This window comes from Lipotes vexillifer, unplaced genomic scaffold (assembly GCF_000442215.2).
Source record: "Lipotes vexillifer unplaced genomic scaffold, Lipotes_vexillifer_v1.1 scaffold1158, whole genome shotgun sequence".
Classification (NCBI taxonomy): domain Eukaryota; kingdom Metazoa; phylum Chordata; class Mammalia; order Artiodactyla; family Lipotidae; genus Lipotes; species Lipotes vexillifer.
The window spans coordinates 1,327,978-1,350,708 of record NW_006793745.1 but is presented as its reverse complement, the minus strand read 5'-3'; the positions used below and the strand labels follow the sequence as shown (position 1 = coordinate 1,350,708).

At 51.3% G+C, this 22,731-nt stretch overlaps 1 protein-coding gene across 1 annotated transcript in view; it reads right to left on the bottom strand.

Annotated features, from left to right (window-relative positions):
* POLR1A (RNA polymerase I subunit A) overlaps positions 1-22,731 on the bottom strand; it is a 78,486-nt gene that overhangs the window by 11,107 nt on the left and 44,648 nt on the right. Inside the window, exons 15-27 of the mRNA XM_007466744.1 lie at positions 18,370-18,519; positions 17,193-17,376; positions 14,768-14,850; positions 14,490-14,648; positions 11,022-11,120; positions 9,862-10,014; positions 8,500-8,582; positions 6,577-6,742; positions 5,523-5,744; positions 4,394-4,608; positions 3,156-3,323; positions 2,115-2,250; positions 1,442-1,599 (exon numbers count right to left, since the gene is read on the bottom strand). Of these exons, the coding sequence (XP_007466806.1) occupies positions 1,442-1,599; positions 2,115-2,250; positions 3,156-3,323; positions 4,394-4,608; positions 5,523-5,744; positions 6,577-6,742; positions 8,500-8,582; positions 9,862-10,014; positions 11,022-11,120; positions 14,490-14,648; positions 14,768-14,850; positions 17,193-17,376; positions 18,370-18,519 (1,976 nt within the window). The remainder of the gene's footprint in view (positions 1-1,441; positions 1,600-2,114; positions 2,251-3,155; positions 3,324-4,393; positions 4,609-5,522; positions 5,745-6,576; positions 6,743-8,499; positions 8,583-9,861; positions 10,015-11,021; positions 11,121-14,489; positions 14,649-14,767; positions 14,851-17,192; positions 17,377-18,369; positions 18,520-22,731) is intronic.

The window sequence follows — 22,731 nt, the reverse complement described above, 5'->3', positions numbered from 1 at the left end:
GAAAATATTTGAAGAGATTATAGTTGAAAACTTCCCTAATATGGGAAAGGAAATAGTTAATCAAGCCCAGGAAGCACAGAGAGTCCCATACAGGATAAGTCCAAGGAGAAACACGCCAAGACACATATTAATCAAACTGTCAAAAATTAAATACAAAGAAAACATATTAAAAGCAGCAAGGGAAAAACAACAAATAACACACAAGGGAATCCCCATAAGGTTAACAGCTGATCTTTCAGCAGAAGCTCTGCAAGCCAGAAGAGACTGGCAGGACATATTTAAAGTGATGAAGGAGAAAAACCTACAACCAAGATTACTCTATCCAGCAGGGATCTCATTCAGATTTTTTTTTTTTAAATTAACTAATTAAGTTAGTTAGTTAGTTTTTCGGTTGTGCTGCGTGGCATGTAGTCAGTTTTTTGGCTGTGCTGCGTGGCATGTGGGATCTTAGTTCCCTGACCAGGGATCGAACCTGTGCCCCCTGCATTGGAAGCAGAGAGTCTTAACCACTGGACCACCAGGAAGTCCCCTCACCAGGCTTTTAAAAAGATATGAATTAGTTGCCAATGCTTACAAATTAGAGAACATTTATCTATAAAAAAGTAAAAGCAAGCAAACAGCCAAAGAAAGAAAAAGGAGAGGCGGTTTTCTTCTTATTTTTCTGAATCAGAAGGTCTGGCCACCCTGGCCCACATCCCTGCCCACTTGAGGCCGGTGACGTGCTCTCCAGCCGGACAGGGGCCCCCAACCTGCCTCACCGGCCTTCTCACCTGCCGGCCCCGCAGCCATCTGAGTCTGCGCACCACGATCCAGGGTCAGGTGGCCAGTCAGAAGTGCTTTGCTGGCTCTTCCTGGCTTCCTCAGCCCCAATATGACCACCATCCTACTTCTGCACACTCAGCACTGTGGCCCATGCTTTCCAATGTCCAAGAGTGACTTGAACTGGAGAGAAAATGGATGTTCCTTCTCCCCACCAGAAGGGAACCAGAATTTCTCTAAGAAGCTGAAGGTAACCCCAGTTATAGACCTGTGTTCAAGAGCAGCATGCTGTCAGCACACTGCTCCTTCCTAGCAGAATATAAATGTATCAGGAACCGCATCATGACAGAAATTAACACCACGTGCTGGTCTGACATCACAGGAGCACCACTGCGACGGGGCTCTGCTCTCTTTATGGTACATGAACTCCTCCATCTTAAAGCCTACAAACCCGAGTACACGAGACTCACGGGCCAGAGAGAAAAATAGGGGGCAGAGATGGGAATGTAGTTAATGCAGTCATACCCACAAGCCAGGCTAGGCTGCAGGACCTGTTCTTTTTCTAAACACCTCCTTTGAAGGAATCATTTGGGCAAAAGCACCCCGTCTCTGGGAGTCCTGTGGCCAGAAGCCCTCAAGGTCCATGACAAAGTCAAGCAATAAGCATGGCCTGAGTCCTGACCTTGTTTCCATAAAATGCAGGATGTCCTCGGGTCTCAGGCACTTTTCCTGCTGGTAGTAGGCGTGTGGCAGGAACTGAAACCGCAGCTGGTACACCCGGAACTTGTTCTGTTTCTCCCCCATAGAGAAGGACTCCTGGACATCAATTTTCTCCAACACCTAGAAGCAGATTGACAGACAGAAACCAATTTGCCCAAAGCCTGGGACTGAGCATTACAAGTGGGTTATGGGAAAACTGAGAGTTTGCAGGGACACGGGCTGGGACCACAGGCCAAAATCCCAAAGAAACTCCAACAAGCTCTGCTGGTGTAGATCTCTCGGTGGGTGGAGAGAGAAACCGCCCCCACCGCAGTAGGCACACATCCAGAGAACGGCCTGAGGCTGTAGGGGGCAGGCTCCAGCAGGGCTGGTAAGCTGACCCAGAAAGTGTCCTGATTCTTAAGGCACGGAAGAATGCTGCAGACCAGTGATTACCTTAAAAGCTGCCTGATCCGTCCCTGCTTAGCACCTGGCAGAGAAACCCTCCCTCTCACTGGGTGGAGTCTGAGCCAGGGTCTGCACAGCTGGCAAAGGCTATTCTGCCCGGATGGGAGAATAGTTGGGAGGATGGATGGGAGGATGCAGGAAAACGCCTGCAGCCAGCCTGCAGCCCTGGGTCCCAGGGAGACAATTACCTCCCCGAGGCACACCCTGGTGAGCTGCTTTTTCAGGCCTTTCACTTTCTTCAGCGCTCTCTTGGTGTTGAACACAGGCACGCTCATCATGGGCGTCTTGATGTTGGCGCTGGCCACCATGAGAATCTCCCTCAACCTGTCACAGAACAAGGGCACATCTGACCGTAAGAGGCACCGGGATTCTCTATTTTTGCGAGGCCTTTCTCATAAAGATGTCACAGTTCTTTCAGGATCTGCGAGAGACCACAGGATCTCGTGGGGGAGACATGCTGATCAGGGAGTCCCAGCTCTGGCCCCGCATGTGACAGCAAGGGACTCTTCTCTCAGCTTCCTCCACTGGAGCACGAGCTCCTCAAGGACAGGGCTGTGCCTTCTTCCTGTCTCCTATCACCTGAGCCTCGCGCTACAGCGTGGGTGCTTACTGAACGAATAAGAGATGCAGGGAAGGGAAGCAGCGTCTGCAGCGCTCCCACTAGGCACAGGGACCACGGCTAGACCTCGGCCATGGCTCAGTCAGCCTGCAGGCCCGACTGCACGGTGCACCCCGCCCTCCTCCCTCCCACAGGAAGCTGGGGAGCCTGAGTCACTCTGCTGAAAAGTAGCCGGGCCAGGCAGGCGAGCCTGATCTCTGTCCTTTCCTCTCACCCAGCGGCCATCATCCTGCAAGGTGTGCACTTTTACCTGAAGGGCCAGGGCCCCTTTGGGTCATGTTCTAGGTGAGTGGTGCCCCCGAAGTTGGGCAACCAGACGGCCTGACCCCGGGAGTATGTAGTTTCACAAGCATCCCAGGTAACTTGGATACAGGAGTTGGTGGAGAGATAAATGGAGATGCTAAGAGGCCTGGGCATGGATCCAACCACAGAAGCCCACTGGGCTCTGGAAATTCCAACCCTGACCCCTGCTTTGATGAGACACTGCCTCTCTCACTCTCTCACTCTCTCTCTCTCTCTCTCTCTCTCTCTCTCTCTCTCTAATGAAATGACTTCCTCCCCAGGAGCGGGCTAGGACAGACCCAGCCCCTGCACCCTCACAGTCCCCCACCTGGGAATGCCCAGGGTGACATTCATCTCGCCTCTGCCGGCAAAGTGGAAGGTGTTCAGGGTCATCTGTGTGGAGGGCTCCCCGATGCTCTGTGCGGCCAGCAGGCCCACGGCCTCTCCCGGGTCACACAGCGAGCGCTGCCACTTCAGCTGCAGAAGAGTCCTCAACCTGGAGATGGGGCAGGGGACAGCAGGAGTCAGGGGCACAGACACTACCTGCCTGTCAGGAGCTGTCGATGCCACCCGCAAGCAGGGTACAAGGACCTGTTACCTCTCCCTCTTTCTGGGCTTGTTTTTTCCTAAGCAAATGGTCCTTCTAAGCCTTAAATTCCGGCCAGTGACCCTGAAATGTCCTAAACGACACAGCACAGAGCCCAGCTGGGCAGCTGAAGCTCTAGATGTCCATGCTCGGACGGTTCACGTTCACCCTGAGAATGTCACGGAACTAGTGAGCTCGCTGTTCACGTTTCCCTTTGTTAATTCTTTTTTTGCTCACTAGTTGTGATGGCTTGGAGAGGGCTTAAACCTCCCTCTGTACAAACTAGGAAGAGGTTCACTGAGAAATTATGGGGATATGGGGGAGGGGGAGGCGGGAAGGGGGTGCTTACTTTCTTAATTAGCGCAAATGGCTACAGGCCACATCGGAAATGTGCAGCACTCCACAATCCTGTAATTCACTAACCCTTCCTCCTATGAATGCCGGCCCTTTTACAACAGCCAAGGAACACTGTATTACCCCGGAGCATAGGACAAGGAAGCGGCTCAACAAACAGACTAAACGAGACATTACGTTTGAACAGAGAGGAAGGTAATAAAACTACGTTTCTATGCAAGTTCTTTTCAAAAGTCAGACTTTCTGCTGACCTGATGTGTCTCCTCTCCAAACCAGTGAAGGGTTGGCAGCTTCTGGCCAGCTTCACAGGGCTGCCAGCTGCTGACCAGATTCCCTGATTCTCACATAACCGTGCCCACCGCACCACACTCAAGAGAGGGGCCACCTGTGCGGGGCTCTGTCCCCAGAGAGCTCTCTTCTCCGTCGTGGCCCAGATGGGGGGTGCCGCTCCTGCCTACCTGCTCTCATCCGTCCCACAGGCCTCAGGGCCTGCAAGGCGCCCTCTGTTTCACTTCCCTCCTTCTTGCTGAAGTCTTGAAACCAGCAGGCTGCCAGAGTGGGCGGGCAAGGGCCTGAGAAGCAGATTCTCCCTCTGTGTGTGCTGTGCAATAAATCAAGGTCACTACCTGTCCAGAGAGAGCTCCGATTTCTCGTAACTCCTCTCTGCTTGAGCTGCCCACTCGCGACTGTAGTCATCCACCTTCTTTTCAAATGTTTCTGACACTGATGCAAAGTAGATGTCTGGGCGCCAGACAGACAGACTGGGGTCAGGACAAGGAGACGCCTTCTTCTGGTATTTCCTCCGGCTTTGCTCATCTAACTCAGCCCACATCCTCAACATCTGAAAGGAAGGATGGGCCTTGGCTATGCTGGAGGACACCAGGAATAGGCTTCTCTTCCTGGGATGCCCAGTAAGATAAGGCATATCAGAGGCACTGGCTTCAAATGAGAACAGGGGAAAGAGACAGAAACCTGACGGCAACGAGAAGGCTATCTTGACATCTGAAACACGGAGAAACTGAATCCATCCCAGGGCGCACTGCTTGACCATGACTCTACAAGCAATTTGTCCTGGCCCTTCAAGCACAGGCAGGGTGACCACGTTAAGTTACTGTCCAAACTGAATGTCTTGTAGCGTAAAATGGGGCACTATTAATAATAATACTGGCATGAGAGGCAAAGCCAGGGCTGTCTCAGGTCAACAAGGACACAGTCACCACGAGCCAGGTGACTGTGCTGGATCCCCGTTTGTCCCCCACCCAGGCTTGCACACGCTCGATGCCCCAAAGCTGTCCCACAGCAGCTGCTTCAAGGCGCTCCCCTGCCTCCCGGCTCCCAGCTGTGCTTGGCTGATGGGAGGCCCCAGAAGCAGAAGGGCGCGTGGGAGGAGACTGAGGCTGGGCATTCAGCCCCCGCCCTCTCTAATGGATCTCGGAGCCCAGGACTCTTTACTGAAGGCTCCCGTCAGGTGGCCTCTGCCCATGGCCACCCTCTCCACTCCTGGTGACTATTCATGCCTGTGGGGGGTGGGTGGGAACCCAACTTACCAGCCCTAGTTAGTTTCCTGGAACCCTGTCCACACCTCTGTAAAGATTCCTTTCCTTAAATCCCTATTTGAGTGCCATGTTTCCTGACCAGCACTGAATGAAGCCAGATTTCATGACTGTACCTTCCACCGGGAAAACAACTCCTTCCTCATCCCCTCAACCCCTGACTGATCGCCCACCCCCGCCCCCCACCGAACCCCAGCATTACCTGGTGAGTCTCGGGGCTGCGGCCGTTCTGGTTTACGCCCTCGAGGTTCAAGGCTTTCACAGCTGCTTGAATTTTCTGGGAATAATTCAAGAAGGCGCCTTTTCTCAGCAGGGTGTTGGAATGCTTGCTTTGCCATCTTTTGATGGCTTTGAAGTGGCGGAGAGCTTTCTGGGGATCTGCTCTGGATAAAACTTCATGGAGGTGCTTCGATTTCATTATCACCTAAACGGACAGACCACACAGACAAAACCAGAGAGATGAGGGCGTAACACAGGGCCATGTCACACAACTTCACAGGACGGAGGTGGCCCGTGTGGAGCCCTCACGATGCCCCTGGAGGGTCTGAGTGCCCACTGCTAACCAGGGCCCTCACTCTGTGCCAATCAGACTTGGGAGCTGGCGTCACGGGGGAGAGACCGTGACACTCAGAGTCCCTCCAGAACATGGTGCCAGGATGGAAAGGAGCCAACCCCGGGGCACAACCTTCAATCCGACCACCTGCTTCATGACCTTGGACAGGCCATGTCAGTTTCAGCTTCCCAATCTGTAAAACAGGGTGACTGCTGAGCCAATGGTGACGATCGCTCTTGGGGCAGTAAGGTGGGGTATGAGAACCGCGGGCTTGTGTGTCAGAGGGCCTGGGTGCAGACACAAGCCCTGCCACTCACCAGCTCCTCACTGAAACCCTGACACTCAGCTGCCTTGGCTGTAAAATGCGCAGAGGGCCACCTGCGTCCCCAGGCTGCAGGGAGGAGGAAGGGAGACAGCAGCCACGGTGCGCTCTAGTTTAGGGCCCAGCACAAGGCAAATGCCCCACACGGTGCAGTGGTGCAGTTTTTCTAGACGTATGCGTGCCCCTCTGCCATCTCACGGGATGAAGCACACAGAGGGAGAGGCTCTGACAACATCAGGCGTTCCAAGGCATCGCCTGGTGCTTCTGAACTCTTCCCACTCTAGTTTTCAACGGCCACTCTGGGTGGCAAGGCTCGGGGCGGGAGGCCCACCGCACGGCCCCGCCCCACGACCCACAGGCGCCGGGGGCCGGCACGCTTACCTCACAGTTGCTGGCGAGGAAGGGGAACTGCTTGGGCTGCAGGAACTGTGTCTTGGGGATGTCCAGGCCGTCCTCCCCATACAGGAACTGCACCACGCTGCCGTCGCTGTCGCGGACTGTCAGGTCATACTGGACGACCAGCCCCTCCAGGTGCTTGATGATGCACCTGCACAGGGACCACTGGCTCAGCGCCCACCGGGCTTGCCACCTCCCAGGGCAGCCTCTGATGGAGCGGATGGAGGGCAGAAAGGGGGACTGCTGTTCTGCAGCCAGGCAAGCCCCCAGGACAGGCTGGCTCCCATGCCCCAGGCTCTGAGCTACAGCACCTCGCGGCCAGGGGCTGCAGCCACGTGTCTTGAGGAGGTTGGCTGCCCCGCTCGACCCCGGCTCCCATCTCCAGCCCCAGATGCTGGGACCACTGCCTGCTCTGTCGCTCCCTGGCACGGCAGGGCTCCCCAGGGACTAGCGTCCTTAGACCCAGGAGGCAGGCAAAGCAGCGGGGCTGTCTCCCCATCCAATGCTTCTCTCACGCCATTAGTCCAGAGACTGTCAGGGACAAAGGGGACCTTAGGAACTAAATGCTGATGTGATAGCCCTAACCCAGTGCCTTTTTTCCTCAGTGCTCCCAGCGGTCAGCTGCCGCCCTCAACCTGCTCCCCCCTCTGCTGCCCTGGTGCTGGCCTTAGCTTACTTCTCTGGCCACCCTGCCTTGGTTTCTGCTCCTGCCACCTTCAGAGGGGGTCTCCTAGGAGCCACCGTTCCCCTGAGCTCCAAGGACAGAGCTCGGCACTACCTTCTTGGCACCCAGCCCAGGGCCTGGCAAGGTTGGAGCTGAGCATCCATGTCCCCTTTGCTGAAGATGCTGAGGTGCCAGGCACCTCACAGGGCTGCAGCTCTCAGCACCAGCCACGGCCCCGGAGGCTGCAACTCCAGGCCTCTCCCGACATTCAGGCCCCCTCCCTGGAATGTGTCCCCTTGCTTATCCTGCCGCTGCCCCCTCACGCCAGCCACACTTTCTCTCTCCCCTCTGCAGCGTCTTGCTTTCTGTCCACCGTGCCACTGTGCTGCCACTCAGGCCTGACGCCTCCTGCCTCTTGTTCATTTCAGCCGGTTCCCCTCATGTCTTCGCCGCGTCGGCTTCTCCCTTTCCATCGCCACCCACAAGAGGCAGGCTTCCAACCTACGGCCCCGCCTGTCTGAAGGAAGGCACTCGCCCTTTCTGCCATGACCCTCCACCGGCAGAGGGGTCCCGCGGACCTCTGTGCCCTTTGCCCCAGTGGCTGCCGCTCTTCATGCCAGCCCGGATCCCTGACACCCTCCTCTTCCCTGCCCTGCATTCAGATGGCCCCCGACACAGATCCCCCACCCCCAGACTTACGTGATCACTCGATTCCTAGCTTTTTCTACACTCCACAGGTATCCTTAAATGATTTAAGAGGATGGGGGTGGGGCGTAACCCCTGCTCACAGGAGGATCTGCCTCTCTGGGAGGAAAGGGAACACGTAGCTCCTCTGACTGGCCTGTTTGGGCAGGTGGGAGGTTGAAGCTTAAAACTGAGACTGGCCTGGCTCCGAGTGCCAGACCCAAGGGGCCTGGAATCCTCTCTGCCCCAACCGCAGAGCCATTCCAGGGGCGGGGGACCAGTTCATCACCACCCAGGACCTTTCCCCCAGGGAAAGGCACACACGCTGACGCACGGGCCCTTCCTATAAACCTCTGAGCTCACACTTTACCGATCCTCTAGGAGGGGAAGGATATCTGCTATTTTCTGTCTTGGGCCACCCATGGACATTTTTTTCCAGAAGTTTTTTCATCCAAAGGGATCTTAAGTGAATTGTCAATGAAAATGTGAAAAAAATGACAGAGGTGAATGGACCTGCGACGCTGATGCCACCTAAAGGTGGCAGAGCAGGTGCTCTTTACCTTTGGAGGTAGCCGGAGCGGCTGGTCTTCACAGCCGTGTCCACCAGACCCTCTCGCCCGGCCATGCAGTGGAAAAAGAACTCCTGTGGGAGAAGCGGGGACCCAGGCCCCAGGGGTGGCAGTGAGGACAGTGTGCTTCCCAAAGGGTGGCTCAAGCCAGTGCCCCGGCAGCTCTGACGTCTCCCACGGCCCCAGGGACTTCTGCCCTCCCCTGGGGTTGCCTGTCTTATTCTGCCCGAGCGCAGAGGGACAAATGGAACAGAAGTGCCAGCTCCCATTCCCAGGAGCCCGTCCTCAGTGCCACGTCCCACACCCCACACGCACCCCATTTTCCAAACAGAAATGGCACTGGTGCCTCATCATGTAGTGTTTTCCAAAATTCCACAATGAGAAATGGGTTTATAACAGTAATCAGCAAACATACATACACACACACGTGCCGATAAAAGATAACATGACTCGAGCTAAAACTCTATGACATGACCCCATCCCTCACTCTGATGCTTTCTTTACCACCCTACTCTGTTTCATTCCACGAAGTCAATCATTTCATGATGCACTAAGGGGTCGCAACCAGAGTTCAGAACTCTCTGGTCTACGTCAGCTCTCTACCACCCTTTGCCAGAGGCCACGGATGACCACTGGACAGTCCGTGTGGGACTGAGGGAGGAGCCCTGGGAGCAGCTGGTGGCCCTGACACAAAGGGTCGGTCCCGTTCACAACCTGGACTTAGTTGTCTGACCACAAGAGGCGTCCTTGCAGAGACGCACTAGACCAGGGAACAGAAGGTACTAACGGTCGAAAAGCCATTTCTGCCAAGTGTGAGGAGAAAACCTTTCTCTTAAGGGAGAGTTTTGCTGCTGACTGAGGAAAAACTAGACATTTGCTACCGCTGGTCAATTTTCCCAAGGTCAAGGAGGAGCCAGGGGAGGTTCTTTTCGGGAAGCTTTGTGAAATAAATCTCTGTGATGCTCCTTTTGGCAACAGAGAGCAGCCCGGTGAGGGGCCTCGCGGTCCCCAGCTGCCCTCAGATGCAGGGAAGAACGGGTGGAGAAAGGGCGCAGAGCAGGAAGAGGCAGAGCTGGGATTGGTCTTATTCATCTTCCCATTCATCAGCAATCCCTCCCGAGCACCCACGATGCGCTAGGCACCGTGCTGGGCTCTGGCATTACGATGGTAAACACGACATGGCTGCGTTCTTTTGGTCCTTGCAGGCCCCAGGGTCTAGTGGGTAAGCAGGGATAGCCTGGCACTTATTACTTGGCTGTCTTTGCTTAAAGCTGCTGGTGAAGGTCACAGGCCTCTTACTGTTGAGCTTAAGAGATGAGGAGAACAGCCCAAAGGAAAAACCAAAATACATACAGGAGGCTTGATGCCGGTGAGGAATCTGCCAGTGACGAAGCCGCCAGCACTGGGGGTGAACTCATATGGCTCGAAGCAGGGCAGTGACTTGCCAGATGCCATCAGCGGGGGTCTCCGACCTTCCAGTTCGATCTGGCCCAGCAGGCACGAGATCTGGGAGAAAGGAAACCCAAAGGCAACTGAAGACCCACATGCTCGTTAAATGATGCTCTGTCCCAGCAGGGGATGGGGGGCCTGCTCTTCCAGAAAAACTGCATGGGAACCAAGTTCCTGAAGGCCACCCTAGATTGCTAAACGAGCCCAGAAAGCTGAACTTTCAGGAAGATAACTATGTCTTCCTTTCCAGGACGGCAATTTTCGCATTTGGACTCAGTTGAAATGGACGGTGTTTGTAAAAGCAGCCATGTTTCAGAAGCATCACGTGTTATACTTGGACAGGACCCCCGGGCCCTAACAGGGAAACTGAGGCTAGCAGAAAAAGTAGTTTACTGTTATCTTTAACATACTCAGGTCAAAAGAGAATAAAACTGCCTCTTAATGTTTTTGGGGGGAAAAGAGCAGCGGGTCTGGATTTTACTTAGTCAAGAGGGCTTCCCGATGGCCTCCAGCCTTTTAAGCCCATTCCTATTGCTCTCTACTCATCAGATAATGAGATGGTCCTTAAGACCCTCTCAAGGTCATCAAGATTCTTTTTAAAAGTTGCTAAAATTTGTGAAAATGCTGTGATAGCACTGCAGTAATTGGTCCTCCATAACGAGCCAAAAATTAAAGGTTAAGAAACCTCTAGGACAATGCCTATAATGTAACACTAAACGAAAAAAGCAGGTCATGCAACATTTCAGGATCTCAGCTAAGATTATAAATACGCACACACCCATGTTTATATATAATGTGACTATGTACAATAATACAGTATGTAAGTTTAGAATATGTATCTGTTTGATACACATCAGCATCTGGCTACTTGTATCAGTATCTGTCTATAACACTTAACAGTGGTTAGCACCTGCACTGATTTCGACATATGTTTGTATTTTTCAGTACTTGCCACATTTTGTACGGAATGTGGATCCTTTTAAAAATAGAAACAAATCTGAAAAGTGCCTCCTGCAACCACCCCACCCTTCTGCACCCCAGCCAGCACCCGCCTTGGCTCACACCTGCATGGTATTCACAGTTGAACCTTTGGCTCCAGACTGCACCATCATCTGTAAGTTGTTCTCTGGGAACTGCCTGTGCAGGCCGAAAGGCATGCATGCCTGCAGATGGAACACACGCACTGGTCAGTGACTCACCCTCTTGGGAATCCCAGGTTCAGAAGGTAAATCCAGGATGCAGGAGCCAACACAGACTATTTATCTAGAGAGAAGCGCCAGATCCCATGCGAGGTAAGAAGTCTCATCTGGCATCAACCCTTTGGCTAGAAGCCCTAGAGAGAAGTCTAAAGGATGGCCCAGTACAGTAGAAACTTACACAACATTTTAAATCAACTATAATCCAATAAAAACTAAAAAAAAGAAAAAAAAAAAAAAAGAGGATGGCCCAGGGTGCTGCGTTCTCTTCACACCTCTGCCAGGAAGCCGGAAAGGAGATGCAGAGGGGCCAGCATCTCCAGTTCATGATTCTGAAAAGCAGCTGGTTAAAAATAAAACCTAAGGTGGTGCCCTTGGGAACCTGTCCAGCAGAGCATGGCCTGGCCCTGGACAGTAGCAATGATGACCAATGTCTGTGCCACATTCACGTTTCCCAACATGCTGCCCAAGTACCAAGCAGGAGGCTCACCTTGGCTCCTGGGCCAGCGGAAGCGGGCAAAGCCCCCAGGGGGACCAGAGAGATGCTGAGGTGGGGGGAGCTCTGAGTCTATCTAAGCTTCTGCCTACGGTTGCAGAGATCCAGCCCCACACAGGAGAGGCAGAGTGGATGGGAAGAGATGGAGGAACAAGAAATAATCCTAAGATGCTTCTGAGACAACGCCCCACCTGCAGCATCCCCAGTCAGCCCTAGAAGCTGAGCCTCCTGGTTTTCACACGGTACTGGAGGGCTCTTCTGAACCACGCCTCTCAAGGACGGAACTGTACCAACAAGGACTGCATTCTTGGCAGCTGAGGGGATGCTGACAGCCAGTCAGAGGACTCCACGAACAAACACTGACTTCTGTTGGGCACTGGCCACGCCTCCCTCCCTCCTCCTCAGGTGGGGCCTCAAGGCCCAGGAGGCAGGGTGAGGGCCAGGTGGGCTCCTTCAAGCCGCAGGATTGGGAGCCCCAGCTCTGGGCTGAGAAGGCGAGAGCACGGGGTCTGCCATCCTGACTTGTGCGGGGGCCTCCCTCTCCTTTCTCAGCTGCGCAGGAAGGGGCTCTGGAGGACTGGCAGGGTGCTCACCTCACCCAGGGCACTGTGCAGATTAGCTCCTGAATCCTCCCTGCAAGCCCACGAGGCAGGTGCTCTTCCCATCCCCACCCCCCTGGGGTAGGACACCTGGCTCAGACCGCTCACATCACATAAGGCCCGAGATCTCACAGCAAGTCCGCGGCAGAGCCGGGATCAGAACCCAGGCCTTCACCCCTGGGTCCCCCATACAAGCAGCACTGGTGGTTTTGATCCTTCATTCTGCCCCTCCACCCTGCAGTGGCCCCTGTGAAAGATTTTCTTCCGTCCTCTTTAATGCAGTTACCCCAAAACACAAACATTTAAAAGGAAAAATAGTGGGGAATTCCCTGGTGGTCCAGTAGTTAGGACTCGGTGTTTTCACTGCCAAGGACCTGGGTTCAATCCCTGGTCGGGGAACTAAGATCCTACAAGCTGTACTACAGAGCTACAGTAATCAAGACATTATGGTACTGGCACAAAAACAGAAAGATAGATCAATGGAACAGGATAGAAAGCCCAGAGATAAACCCACACACATATGGACACCTTATCTTTGATAAAGGAGGAGGCAGGAATATACAGTGGAGAAAGGACAGCCTGCCTCTTCAATAAGTGGAGCTGGGAAAACTGGACAGGTACATGAAAAGTATGAGATTAGATCACTCCCTAACACCATACACAAAAATAAGTTCAAAATGGATTAAAGACCTAAATGTAAGGCCAGAAACTATCAAACTCTTAGAGGAAAACATAGGCAGAACACTCTAAGACATAAATCACAGCAAGATCCTTTTTGACCCACCTCCTAGGGAAATGGAAATAAAAACAAAAATAAACAAATGGGACCTAATGAAACTTCAAAGCTTTTGCACAGCAAAGGAAACCATAAACAAGACCAAAAGACAACCCTCAGAATGGGAGAAAATATTTGCAAATGAAGCAACTGACAAAGGATTAATCTCCAAAATTTACAGGCAGCTCATGCGGCTCAATAGGAAAAAATAAACAACCCAATCCAAAAATGGGCAGAAGACCTAAACAGACATTTCTCCAAAGAAGATATACAGACTGCCAACAAACACATGAAAGGATGCTCAACATCATTAATCATTAGAGAAATGCAAGTCAAAACTACAATGAGATATCATCTCACACCAGTCAGAATGGCCATCATCAAAAAATCTAGAAACAATAAATGCTGGAGAGGGTGTGGAGAAAAGGGAACCCTCTTGCACTGCTGGTGGGAATGTGAATTGGTTCAGCCACTATGGAGAACAGTATGGAGGTTCCTGAAAAAACTACAAATAGAACTACCATATGCCCCAGCAATCCCACTACTGGGCATATACCCTGAGAAAACCAAAATTCAAAAAGAGTCATGTACCAAAATGTTCACTGCAGCTCTATTTACAATAGCCCGGAGATGGAAACAACCTAAGTGGCCCATCGTCGGATGAATGGATAAAGAAGATGTGGCACATATATACAATGGACTATTACTCAGCCATAAAAAGAAACGAAATTGAGCTATTTGTAGTAAGGTGGATAGACCTAGAGTCTGTCATACAGAGTGAAGTAAGTCAGAGTGAGAAAGACAAATACCGTATGCTAACACATATATATGGAATTTAAGAAAAAAAAATGTTATGAAGAACCTAGGGGTAAAACAGGAATAAAGACACAGACCTACTGGAGAACAGACTTGAGGATATGGGGAGGGGGAAGGGTGAGCTGTGATAGGGTGAGAGAGAGACATGGACATATATATACTAACAAACGTAAGGTAGATAGCCAGTGGGAAGCAGCCGCGTGGCACAGGGATACCGGCTCGGTGCTTTGTGACCGCCTGGAGGGGGGGAGGGAGGGAGACGCAAGAGGGAAGAGATATGGGAACATATGTATATGTATAACTGATTCACTTTGTTATAAAGCAGAAACTAACACACCATTGTAAAGCAATTATACCCCAATAAAGATGTTAAAAAACAAACAAACAAACAAAAAAGGAAAAAAGAAAAATAGTGCAATGCCTTCTTTCTCAGCATTCATCAAAGACCTTTCCAGACCCCAACGGGGTGAGGGAATGAAGCCCTTGGCTTTTCAAAACGATCAATTCTACTCGCCCCACCTCACGTCTCACCTAGTCAGCTATTAAACAGCCAAACTGCTCCAAAGAGCCCAGAGTGAGAATCAAAATGTAATTCTTAAAAAACCAGCATTCAAAATGGTGGTGGTAAGTGCACACACTGCTGGACTAACCTTGTTAATTTCATTGCTGTAATGATTCACTTCCTCCTTGAACTTCAGATCAATCATGTTAAAATCCCTCTGGTCTTTGCCTAGATGGGCATCCTGCCACTTGCCTCGGACCTCATCACACGATGCCACTTCTGGAAGGTTTAACGCAGCCCTGACAGCCTGGAATGAGAAAAGGAAAACGTTGACGGCTGCAGCCAAGCGAGGAGGGTGTGAGCTTCATCTCGTCGGAGCCCAGCCAACCCTCTGCGGCAGGCAGTAGCCACCCAGGCCTTCCTCACCCGGGGCCCACAGTGGGTGGACTCTTCAATGATCCTGTGTCTCCGGACATCGGCCTTCGGCTTGACCAAAATGTCTTCCACGCCTGTGAAGTGAAACAGACAAGCTTGGATGCGACCGGGCCTGACTTCTCACCAGGCCGTGAACTTGGTGAGGTCAGGGCACGGAGCACAGTGCCACGCATGCAGGGAGCACCTGAGCAATGATGGTGACATTCCTATCACCATTAAGAGACTGCTACCATCTCTTAAGGGCTTACCATTTTACAAATGACAAAACCTAAGGCTCGAACTTGAGCCCAGAGTTACAGAGGCAGAAAGTAAATCCAAGCCCACGTCCCAAACTTGTGCTCTTAGCCACCAGCTATACTCCCTCCATTCAATAAAAACATGCTGGATGGATGGGCTAGAGGTGAAGATGACGTTTTGGGTGAAAAACTGAGTTGGAGGAAAGAAGAGAGGGAGGGAGAGGACATCCTAGTTTTGACTCCCATTAGTCACACTTCGTAGGGACCAGCCTATATGGTTGTGAGAACGCGTGTGCAGGCACACACACAGACATGCTCGAGCCTGGGGGACAGGGACCACCACCGCAGGGTCCCCGTCATTGCACTGGAAGGAGGAAAGCCTGGGTCACTTCAGTTAAGCCTGCCCTTCTGGCTTCAAAGGGCTGAGGAATTCCTCACCTTGGGCAAGAAGTCTTCCCACTTTCTCTTTCAATGAACTACTTTCTGTCTACATCTGAGAGCTACTGGACTCCAAAGTCCCTCGGCCAAGGTCTGAGTGGGAAGGGAGACAAAGGCTGCACTGTTCCAAAGCGGGGCTAAGATGGCTGGGACTCCCACATGCAAAGTCCTGGAAGCTTGAGAGCCTCTAAAGAACTTGTGTGAGCAGGAGGGGAAAGAAACTGTCCCTCTGCGAGGAAGCCACAGCCATGAAAGTGGGCCCTTCCATGGGGTCAGCTCTAGACCGCCTTGCTGTCCCTCCAGTGACCTCCGGCTGCGAGGGCTAGAAGGCACCATGGCTAGCCCGGCCTTCCCTCCGAGCTCGACGCGCAGCTTGGCCCTGCGCCCTCTCAGTCCCTCGGCACCAGATGGTCTTTGCACTTTGGCCGATTTCTCCTCGTACCGTGTGCTAAGCAGAGCTGCTTGTTAGGTTTGATCCTCGTCACTGTCTGGGTGTGGGATCTTCCTCTACTTTTCGCTTTGAAACATATTTGCTCAAGGGTGTTCATCCCAGCAATATCGTGAAAACCAGGAAAGAGCTTAAATGTCTAGTAACAGGAACTGGTTAAATAAGCTACCGTACATCTACACAAGCAGAAGAGTCTGTAGCCACAGACCTGAGGATGTCGGTTTATATTTGCTCACCCGAGAGGACATTTATAAAACACATCTGCAAATGGAGGGAGGGGAGCAGATTACAAAACACTAGGTAGTGTAGGATCCCCTTTTTTCTGAATGTGTTTGCACTTGGAAAGTCTAGAAAGACACACATCAAATCGACATTGGTGGTTATCTCTGGCAGTTGAATGCTGGGTGATTTTAAATTATTTTCACACCTGTACTACATTATTTTGACTTGTCCACAATTAATATAAATTATACAATTATGCAGGCCCCGCTGCAGGCCGACGAGCAAACTCCAGCTGCGGCAGGCCCACTGGCTCCACGTCTACACGCCAGCCAGTCCACGGACACAGGGTCTCAGTCCCACCACTGCTGGTCTTGTCGGCTGGACGATTCCCACACTCACTGGGGCTCCCGTTCAGCACGCAGCCCGTCACCCACTCCTCACAGGAAACTGCCGAAGGGCTCGGACTCCGCTCTGCGCTCCTGTAGACACGCTGCCCTGAATGAGCTCAGGGCACAGAAAGTACCTGCACACTTGTTTTCTTTACCAAAGCCAACTTCCTTAACAGTGGGTTCTCATTTCCAGGGAGGAAACCAGAGAGTTCCTCTTCCTATCTTAGGATCACCTGACAGGTCTGCCCCAACATGGTGTTTCCAACCTCACCTGCTGCATCGGGAGGTGTAGGCAGCTCTGACAACAGGGAGGACCCTAGATGGAGTGAGGAGGATTCTGCACTGGAGGATTCTGGAAGGGCACTTGCAAGAGAGAATGGAGGTGAGTGTGAGTGTGAAAACATCAGTCTCAGGGACCGAAAACCAGAAAGGGTGGGGTTGAGAAAGGGACAGAATGGAAATAGAGATGGGGGGGCAGGGGGGTGTCATTCTGTGCTACGTGAAGAAACATGGGGTTGGGGGGCGGAGGAAGCACTGAGAAGGAGCAAGGCTGTGAAGTGTCGCTGGTGGCCGAGTGAGAAGGAGCCCGGCTGTTCCCCTGGAGGCTGCCAGGAGAGCTGGGGAGACATGCTGGTGGGCGTGCTGGCCGGGGAGGGGCCCCAGGGCCACCTGCCCACACTCACCCAAAGTGAAGCCTCTGTAGAGCTGCAGGTAGGCGGTGAAGAGGCGGGCCAGGCAGGTGAGGACCTTGCCGCTGGTCTCCCCGCCGTAGATCTCGTAGCAGCAGTGGACCAGGCCGTAGGCGGAGCTCCCGTAATGCGCCTTGTCCAGCACCCCGCAGAGCAGCTCCCCTTCCCTGATGATCACCTGCAGAGGGACGGCCACCAATGCTGGGTTGGAGGCAACGCCTCCTGTGCGAGGCCCCCAACCCCACCCCATCTCGTGTCTTGTTAACCTTATTGTAACCTGCCTCAAGCCCTTGACGCAAAGAAGACTACACACACACACACACACACACACACAGATATTTCAGTGTGTTCTTATGCCCCCTGTTCCCTCCACCCATCCATAATGGAAAGGAGAACACCTAGCGTCTAAACTTTATAACCGTGGCCTTGGCCTAGGTACTCCCTTCCTTGTACCCTGAGAATAAGAAAAACACAAGCTTTTTAATATCATTTAAGGCCTGAATTTGTACTTCCATAAACTTGGGTTTAAGCGTTAGAAGCTAATTCAAGGAAGGACTCCAGTTGCACACGGTGCCACACACATTGAGCATGTAATCTAGGAAGGGAAAGAAGAGGGGCAAGCTTGGGGTCCAAATGCAGTGTGTGTTAGCCCCTGTGACAAAGCACTTGTGAGCTGGGGCCTTGGGGATACTCCCCCACCCCCCACCAAGAGCACACAGAGGCCTTGGCAATCTTTAGTGCGTCGCTCTCCTGCAGCAGCACCGTGCCCCCCCGGGTTTGGCTGCCCTGGGGCCGCCCCCAAGGCCTGCTTCCTAAGCACAGAGCTGGGAGGTGTGAGACCTCACAGCAGCGTAATGATCTTCGGCCTCTCAGGGGTCTCAGGGGAAAACACAGGGTCTGCATTTCCAAGCTTTGCTGAGTCAAGTTCAGAGGCCGTCTGCCAGAGAAGGCTTTCCGTGCTGGTTATGAGTTTTATGCTGAGGGTCGAATGCTAATGGTCAACTCTTACTCCTTCCGAAACCAAAGTCGACACAGTTTGGGTACAACCTCCTCCCTTCAGGCACGACTCCTCTTTCTGTGCATGTGCCTCCATTTCTCTGTCTTGATTTTCAATCAAGCTGCATAAACCTGGGACTAGACGTCTCCAACCCACACAGCTGGGCAGCCATACCTGGGACTCGCACATGGAGTCGGGGTTAAAGCCGGGAACGGGCCGAGGAGACTCCTTCACCCAGGCCTTCCCGCCAACCTTCGCCTTTCCTGACAAGTTCAGTGGGACGTGATCCTCCGGGATTATGTTGATGAGCAGCGTGGACACAACCTGGAAAGAAAAAGAAGACAAAGCTGATGGCGGGAAGAAAAGCTGAGACGTTCCCTTTTAGGACGCCCTGTCCCTCTCGCTCTTCAGCCTGAAAGGCAGACACGGCTCCAGTCTGATGAGCTGCAGGTGAAGCAGAAAACAGCAAACAACAAAACACCCACCACCAACAAAAACGGGACACTTTCTTGTCTGTGGGACAAGATCTCAGTTTTTACTTTTCTGCTTACATGACTTAGGAGGGAGCTTAGGATTGGAAACAAACACATACCACGAAGAACTTCACTTCTTAGAGTGAAGAATCCCCTAGACTTGAAGTCAAGTTCCTGAACAGACCAAAGGAAGAAAAGGAAAATAAACTGCTGTGGGATCACAGTAGAGAAAGATTTAAATTTGTATGTGGTTAAAAAAAAAAACAACAAAAAAAGGAAAACAAAGACAGCAGGGTTGAGAGGGATGGCGGGGCTCGTAACACCGCCCTCTGCCAGGGTAAGGCAGCTCTGACACGTGAGCCCCAGGACTGAGGCAAAGGTCTAAGAACACTCGTCAGAGGCATCCTCCTCTCATTTTCAGGCCACATCAAAACAGAGGACAATTATCACATACAGTTAGTAATGTGCTCCCACAGAACAGTGCTGACTTTCTGGGGGGCACCAAGGAGGAAAGGATATACAGACTAAGAATCCAGAGTTTTCCCTCTGAAGAGCTTCACAGAGGAGGCCCGAGGTATGTGACTGAGAAGCAGGCTTCAGTGAAGCTTCGGGGATAAGGGGGTGTCCCAGGGTCCACCCCATCACTGACTGGTCGTGGGCTGGGGGGCAAAGGGTTACGTTCTCTTAGCCTTAGCATTGCTGAGATCCGTTCATTCATTCAGCAATTATACATCGAGGGCTTACTTTGAGCCAGGCGCTGGGGGAGTCATGAATAAAACAGTCTCTGCCCTCAGTGGAGCCTCCAATCCCGAGGGGATCCACACTTTGGAGGAAAATAAAGCGGGGAAGGAGGACCCAGAGTAGAGCAGGGGGAGACAGTACCTGGGATTTTACACAAGATAGGCAGGGAAAGCCTCACCACGAAGGAGAAGGGAGCCCTGCAGAGGTCAGATCATGCGCTTTGGGCAGAAGGCTTTTCGTTTGAGTGAGAAGGAAAGGTAATTGGAAAGTTCTGATCAAAGGAGTGACGTGCTCGGATTTAACTTTTAGCAGGATCACCTGTTCCAAATACATTCCTGGTCTGGACTTTGAAGCTAAATAAATGCTGCAAAGAATAAGCCTCCCAAGTGACACTGACAAGAAGGACTGGCACTTTGGAAGCAGTTATTAAGGCGTCCTGAGTGGGGAGCACATGGGACGCTGTCTCTGTGTGAGGTCTATCACAGGGCGCGCTAGTGATGTGATTGCTCGGCCACCCAATGGCTCCCACGCAATTCACTTCTACGTAGCTAATACCAGAAATAAATTTCTTTGACTGGGATTAACTATGGCTACTGAAAGGCCGGGGAGTCCTTCCCCTGCCCAATTGGGCCCATCGGTATGGCCATCCACTCAATACACAACTGCCAGCAGGAGGCCAAGAGAGGCGATTTCACAAACAGCTGCTCCACAGAGAAGCCACATGGGGGCAGCCGTACCTAGGGATGACCACGGGTCAGCTCCACAGAGGCCAAGAGCACGCATTCCCAAAGACACAGCAGGCTGGGGGCAGGCAGACCGGTCAGACAGGCCCAGGGCTGAGGAGGGGCTGGGAGCCATCGGCTGGCATCAACAGCTCTTTGTGTGCCTGTGCCCTACAAAGAAGTGTCTATATGTGCACAATGGGGGTCGGGGCAGCTACGGGAGCAGCTGTCTTTTCACGCATGTGCTCCGGGAACCAGGGACAGCTGGCAACAGCATCGTTAAAGAAAGCAGACAACAGTCCTTGTTATCCCTCAGAAAATGACCAGGAAGGTCATGGCCCCCGTTCTTCACAAGGCTGGCACCACCAGGAGAGGGGGTGAGGAGTAAAGGCAGGAGGGTGACTTCCCTGGGATGCTGACCACAAGCTGCACTTCAACCACAGTGCCACATGCCCAGTGGGGACTGCCAGCTGGGCACAGTCAGGATGGAGGGTCTGAGAGAAAGGTAACATATGTAGCCAACCATCTAAGGACAGGGAGATGTGACCTGCCACCTCATCTGTAAAATGGAGGGGGCAGTAAAAGCATTTGACAATCTCAATACCCTTTCATGATAAAAAACACTCAACAGACTAGGAATAGGAAGGAACATCATCAACCTAATAAAGGGGAGGCATCAATGAAAACCCTACATCTACCATTCTCAGTGAGCAAAGACGACGCTTTCTGCCTAAGATCAGGAACAAGAAAAGAATGTGTGCTCTTGCCACTGTATTCAACAGAGGTTCTAGCCAGGGCAATCAGGCATGGAAAGAATAAAGCTGCTTTCAGATTGGAGAGTAAGAAGGAAAACTACCTCTAATTGCAGATGACATAACCTTATGTAGACAGAACCCGAAGGAATCCACAAAAAATTATTAGAGCTACTAAATGACTTCAGCAAAGCTAAAGGATTTAAGATCAACGCTCAAAAATCAACCGTAGGGCTTCTCTGGTGGTGCAGTGGTTAAGAATCCGCCTGCAGGGGACATGGGTTCGAGCCCTGGTCCGGGAAGATCCCACATGCCACAGAGCAACTAAGCCCGTGTGCCACAACTACTGAGCCTGTGCTCTAGAACCCGCGAGCCACAACTACTGAGCCTGCGTGCCGCAACTACTGGAGCCTGCATGCCTAGAGCCCGTGCTCTGCAACAAGAGAAGCCACTGCAATGTGAAGCCCGCGCACTGCAACGAAGAGTAGCCCCTGCTCGCTGCAACTAGAGGAAGCCCATGAGCAGCAACAAAGACCCAACGCAGCCATAAATAAATAAACAAACAAATAAATAAATTTGTTTTTAAAAAAATCAACCGTATTTCTACACATTAACAATGAACAATCTGAAAATGAAATTAGGAAAACAATTCCATGTACAATAACATCACGAAGAATAAAATACTCAGGAATAAATTTAACCAAAGAAGCCCAAAACTTGTAAGCGGAAAACAATAACATACTATTTAAAGAAATTAAAGAAGATCTAAGTAAACGGAGAGACATCATGGATTGGAAGACTTCATATTGTTAAGATGGCAACACTCCCCAAATTGATCTACAGATTCAATGCAATCCCTATGAAAATTCCAACTGCCACTTTTACACAAGTGACAAGCTGACCCTACAATTCATATGGAAATGCAAGGCACCCCAAATAGCCAAAATAATCTTGAAAAAGAACAAAGCTGGAGGACTCACATTTCCAGATTTTAAAACTTATTTCAAAGCTACAGTAATTAGGACATGATACTGGCATAAAAATAGACATATTGATTAATAGACTAGAAATGAGAGTCTAAAAATAAACCCATACACCTGTGGTTAACTGATTTTTAACAAGGGTGCTAAGAACATTCAATGGAGAAAGAATAGTGTTGTCAACAAATGGTGCCGAGACAACTGCGTTATCTACTGGCAAAAGAATGAAGCTGGACCCCTACCTCACACTACATAGAAAAATTAACTCAAAATGGATCAAAGACCTACATGTAAGGGCTAAAACCATAAAACTCTTAGATGGAAACACAGCTGTAAATCTGTGTACCCTTGGATTAGGCAACAGATTCTCAGATGTGACACCAAAAGCACAGACAACAAAAGAAAAAGTCAATAAATAGGACTTCATCAAAATTAATATTTGTGTGTTAAAGGGCACTATCAAGAAAGTGAAAAAAACCCATATAATGGTACAAAATATTTGTGTGTCATATATGTGATACAGATCTAATAGCCACAATATACAAAGAACTGTTAGAACTCAACAATTAAAAAGATGAACAACCCAATTAATAAATGGGCAGAGGGCTTGAATAGACATGTCTCCAAAGAAGATATTATAAATGGCCAGTAAGCATATGAAAAGATGCTCAATATTTTTAATCATTAGGGAAAGGTAAATGAAAACCACAACGAAACACCACTTTGCACCCACTAAGATGGTTATTTAAAAAACGAAAGACAAATAAGTGCTAGTGTGGATGTGGAGAAATTGGAACCCTCATACATTGCTGGTGGAAATGTAAAATTGTAATAGCTGCTTTGGAAAAACGTTTGGTAGTTTCTCAAA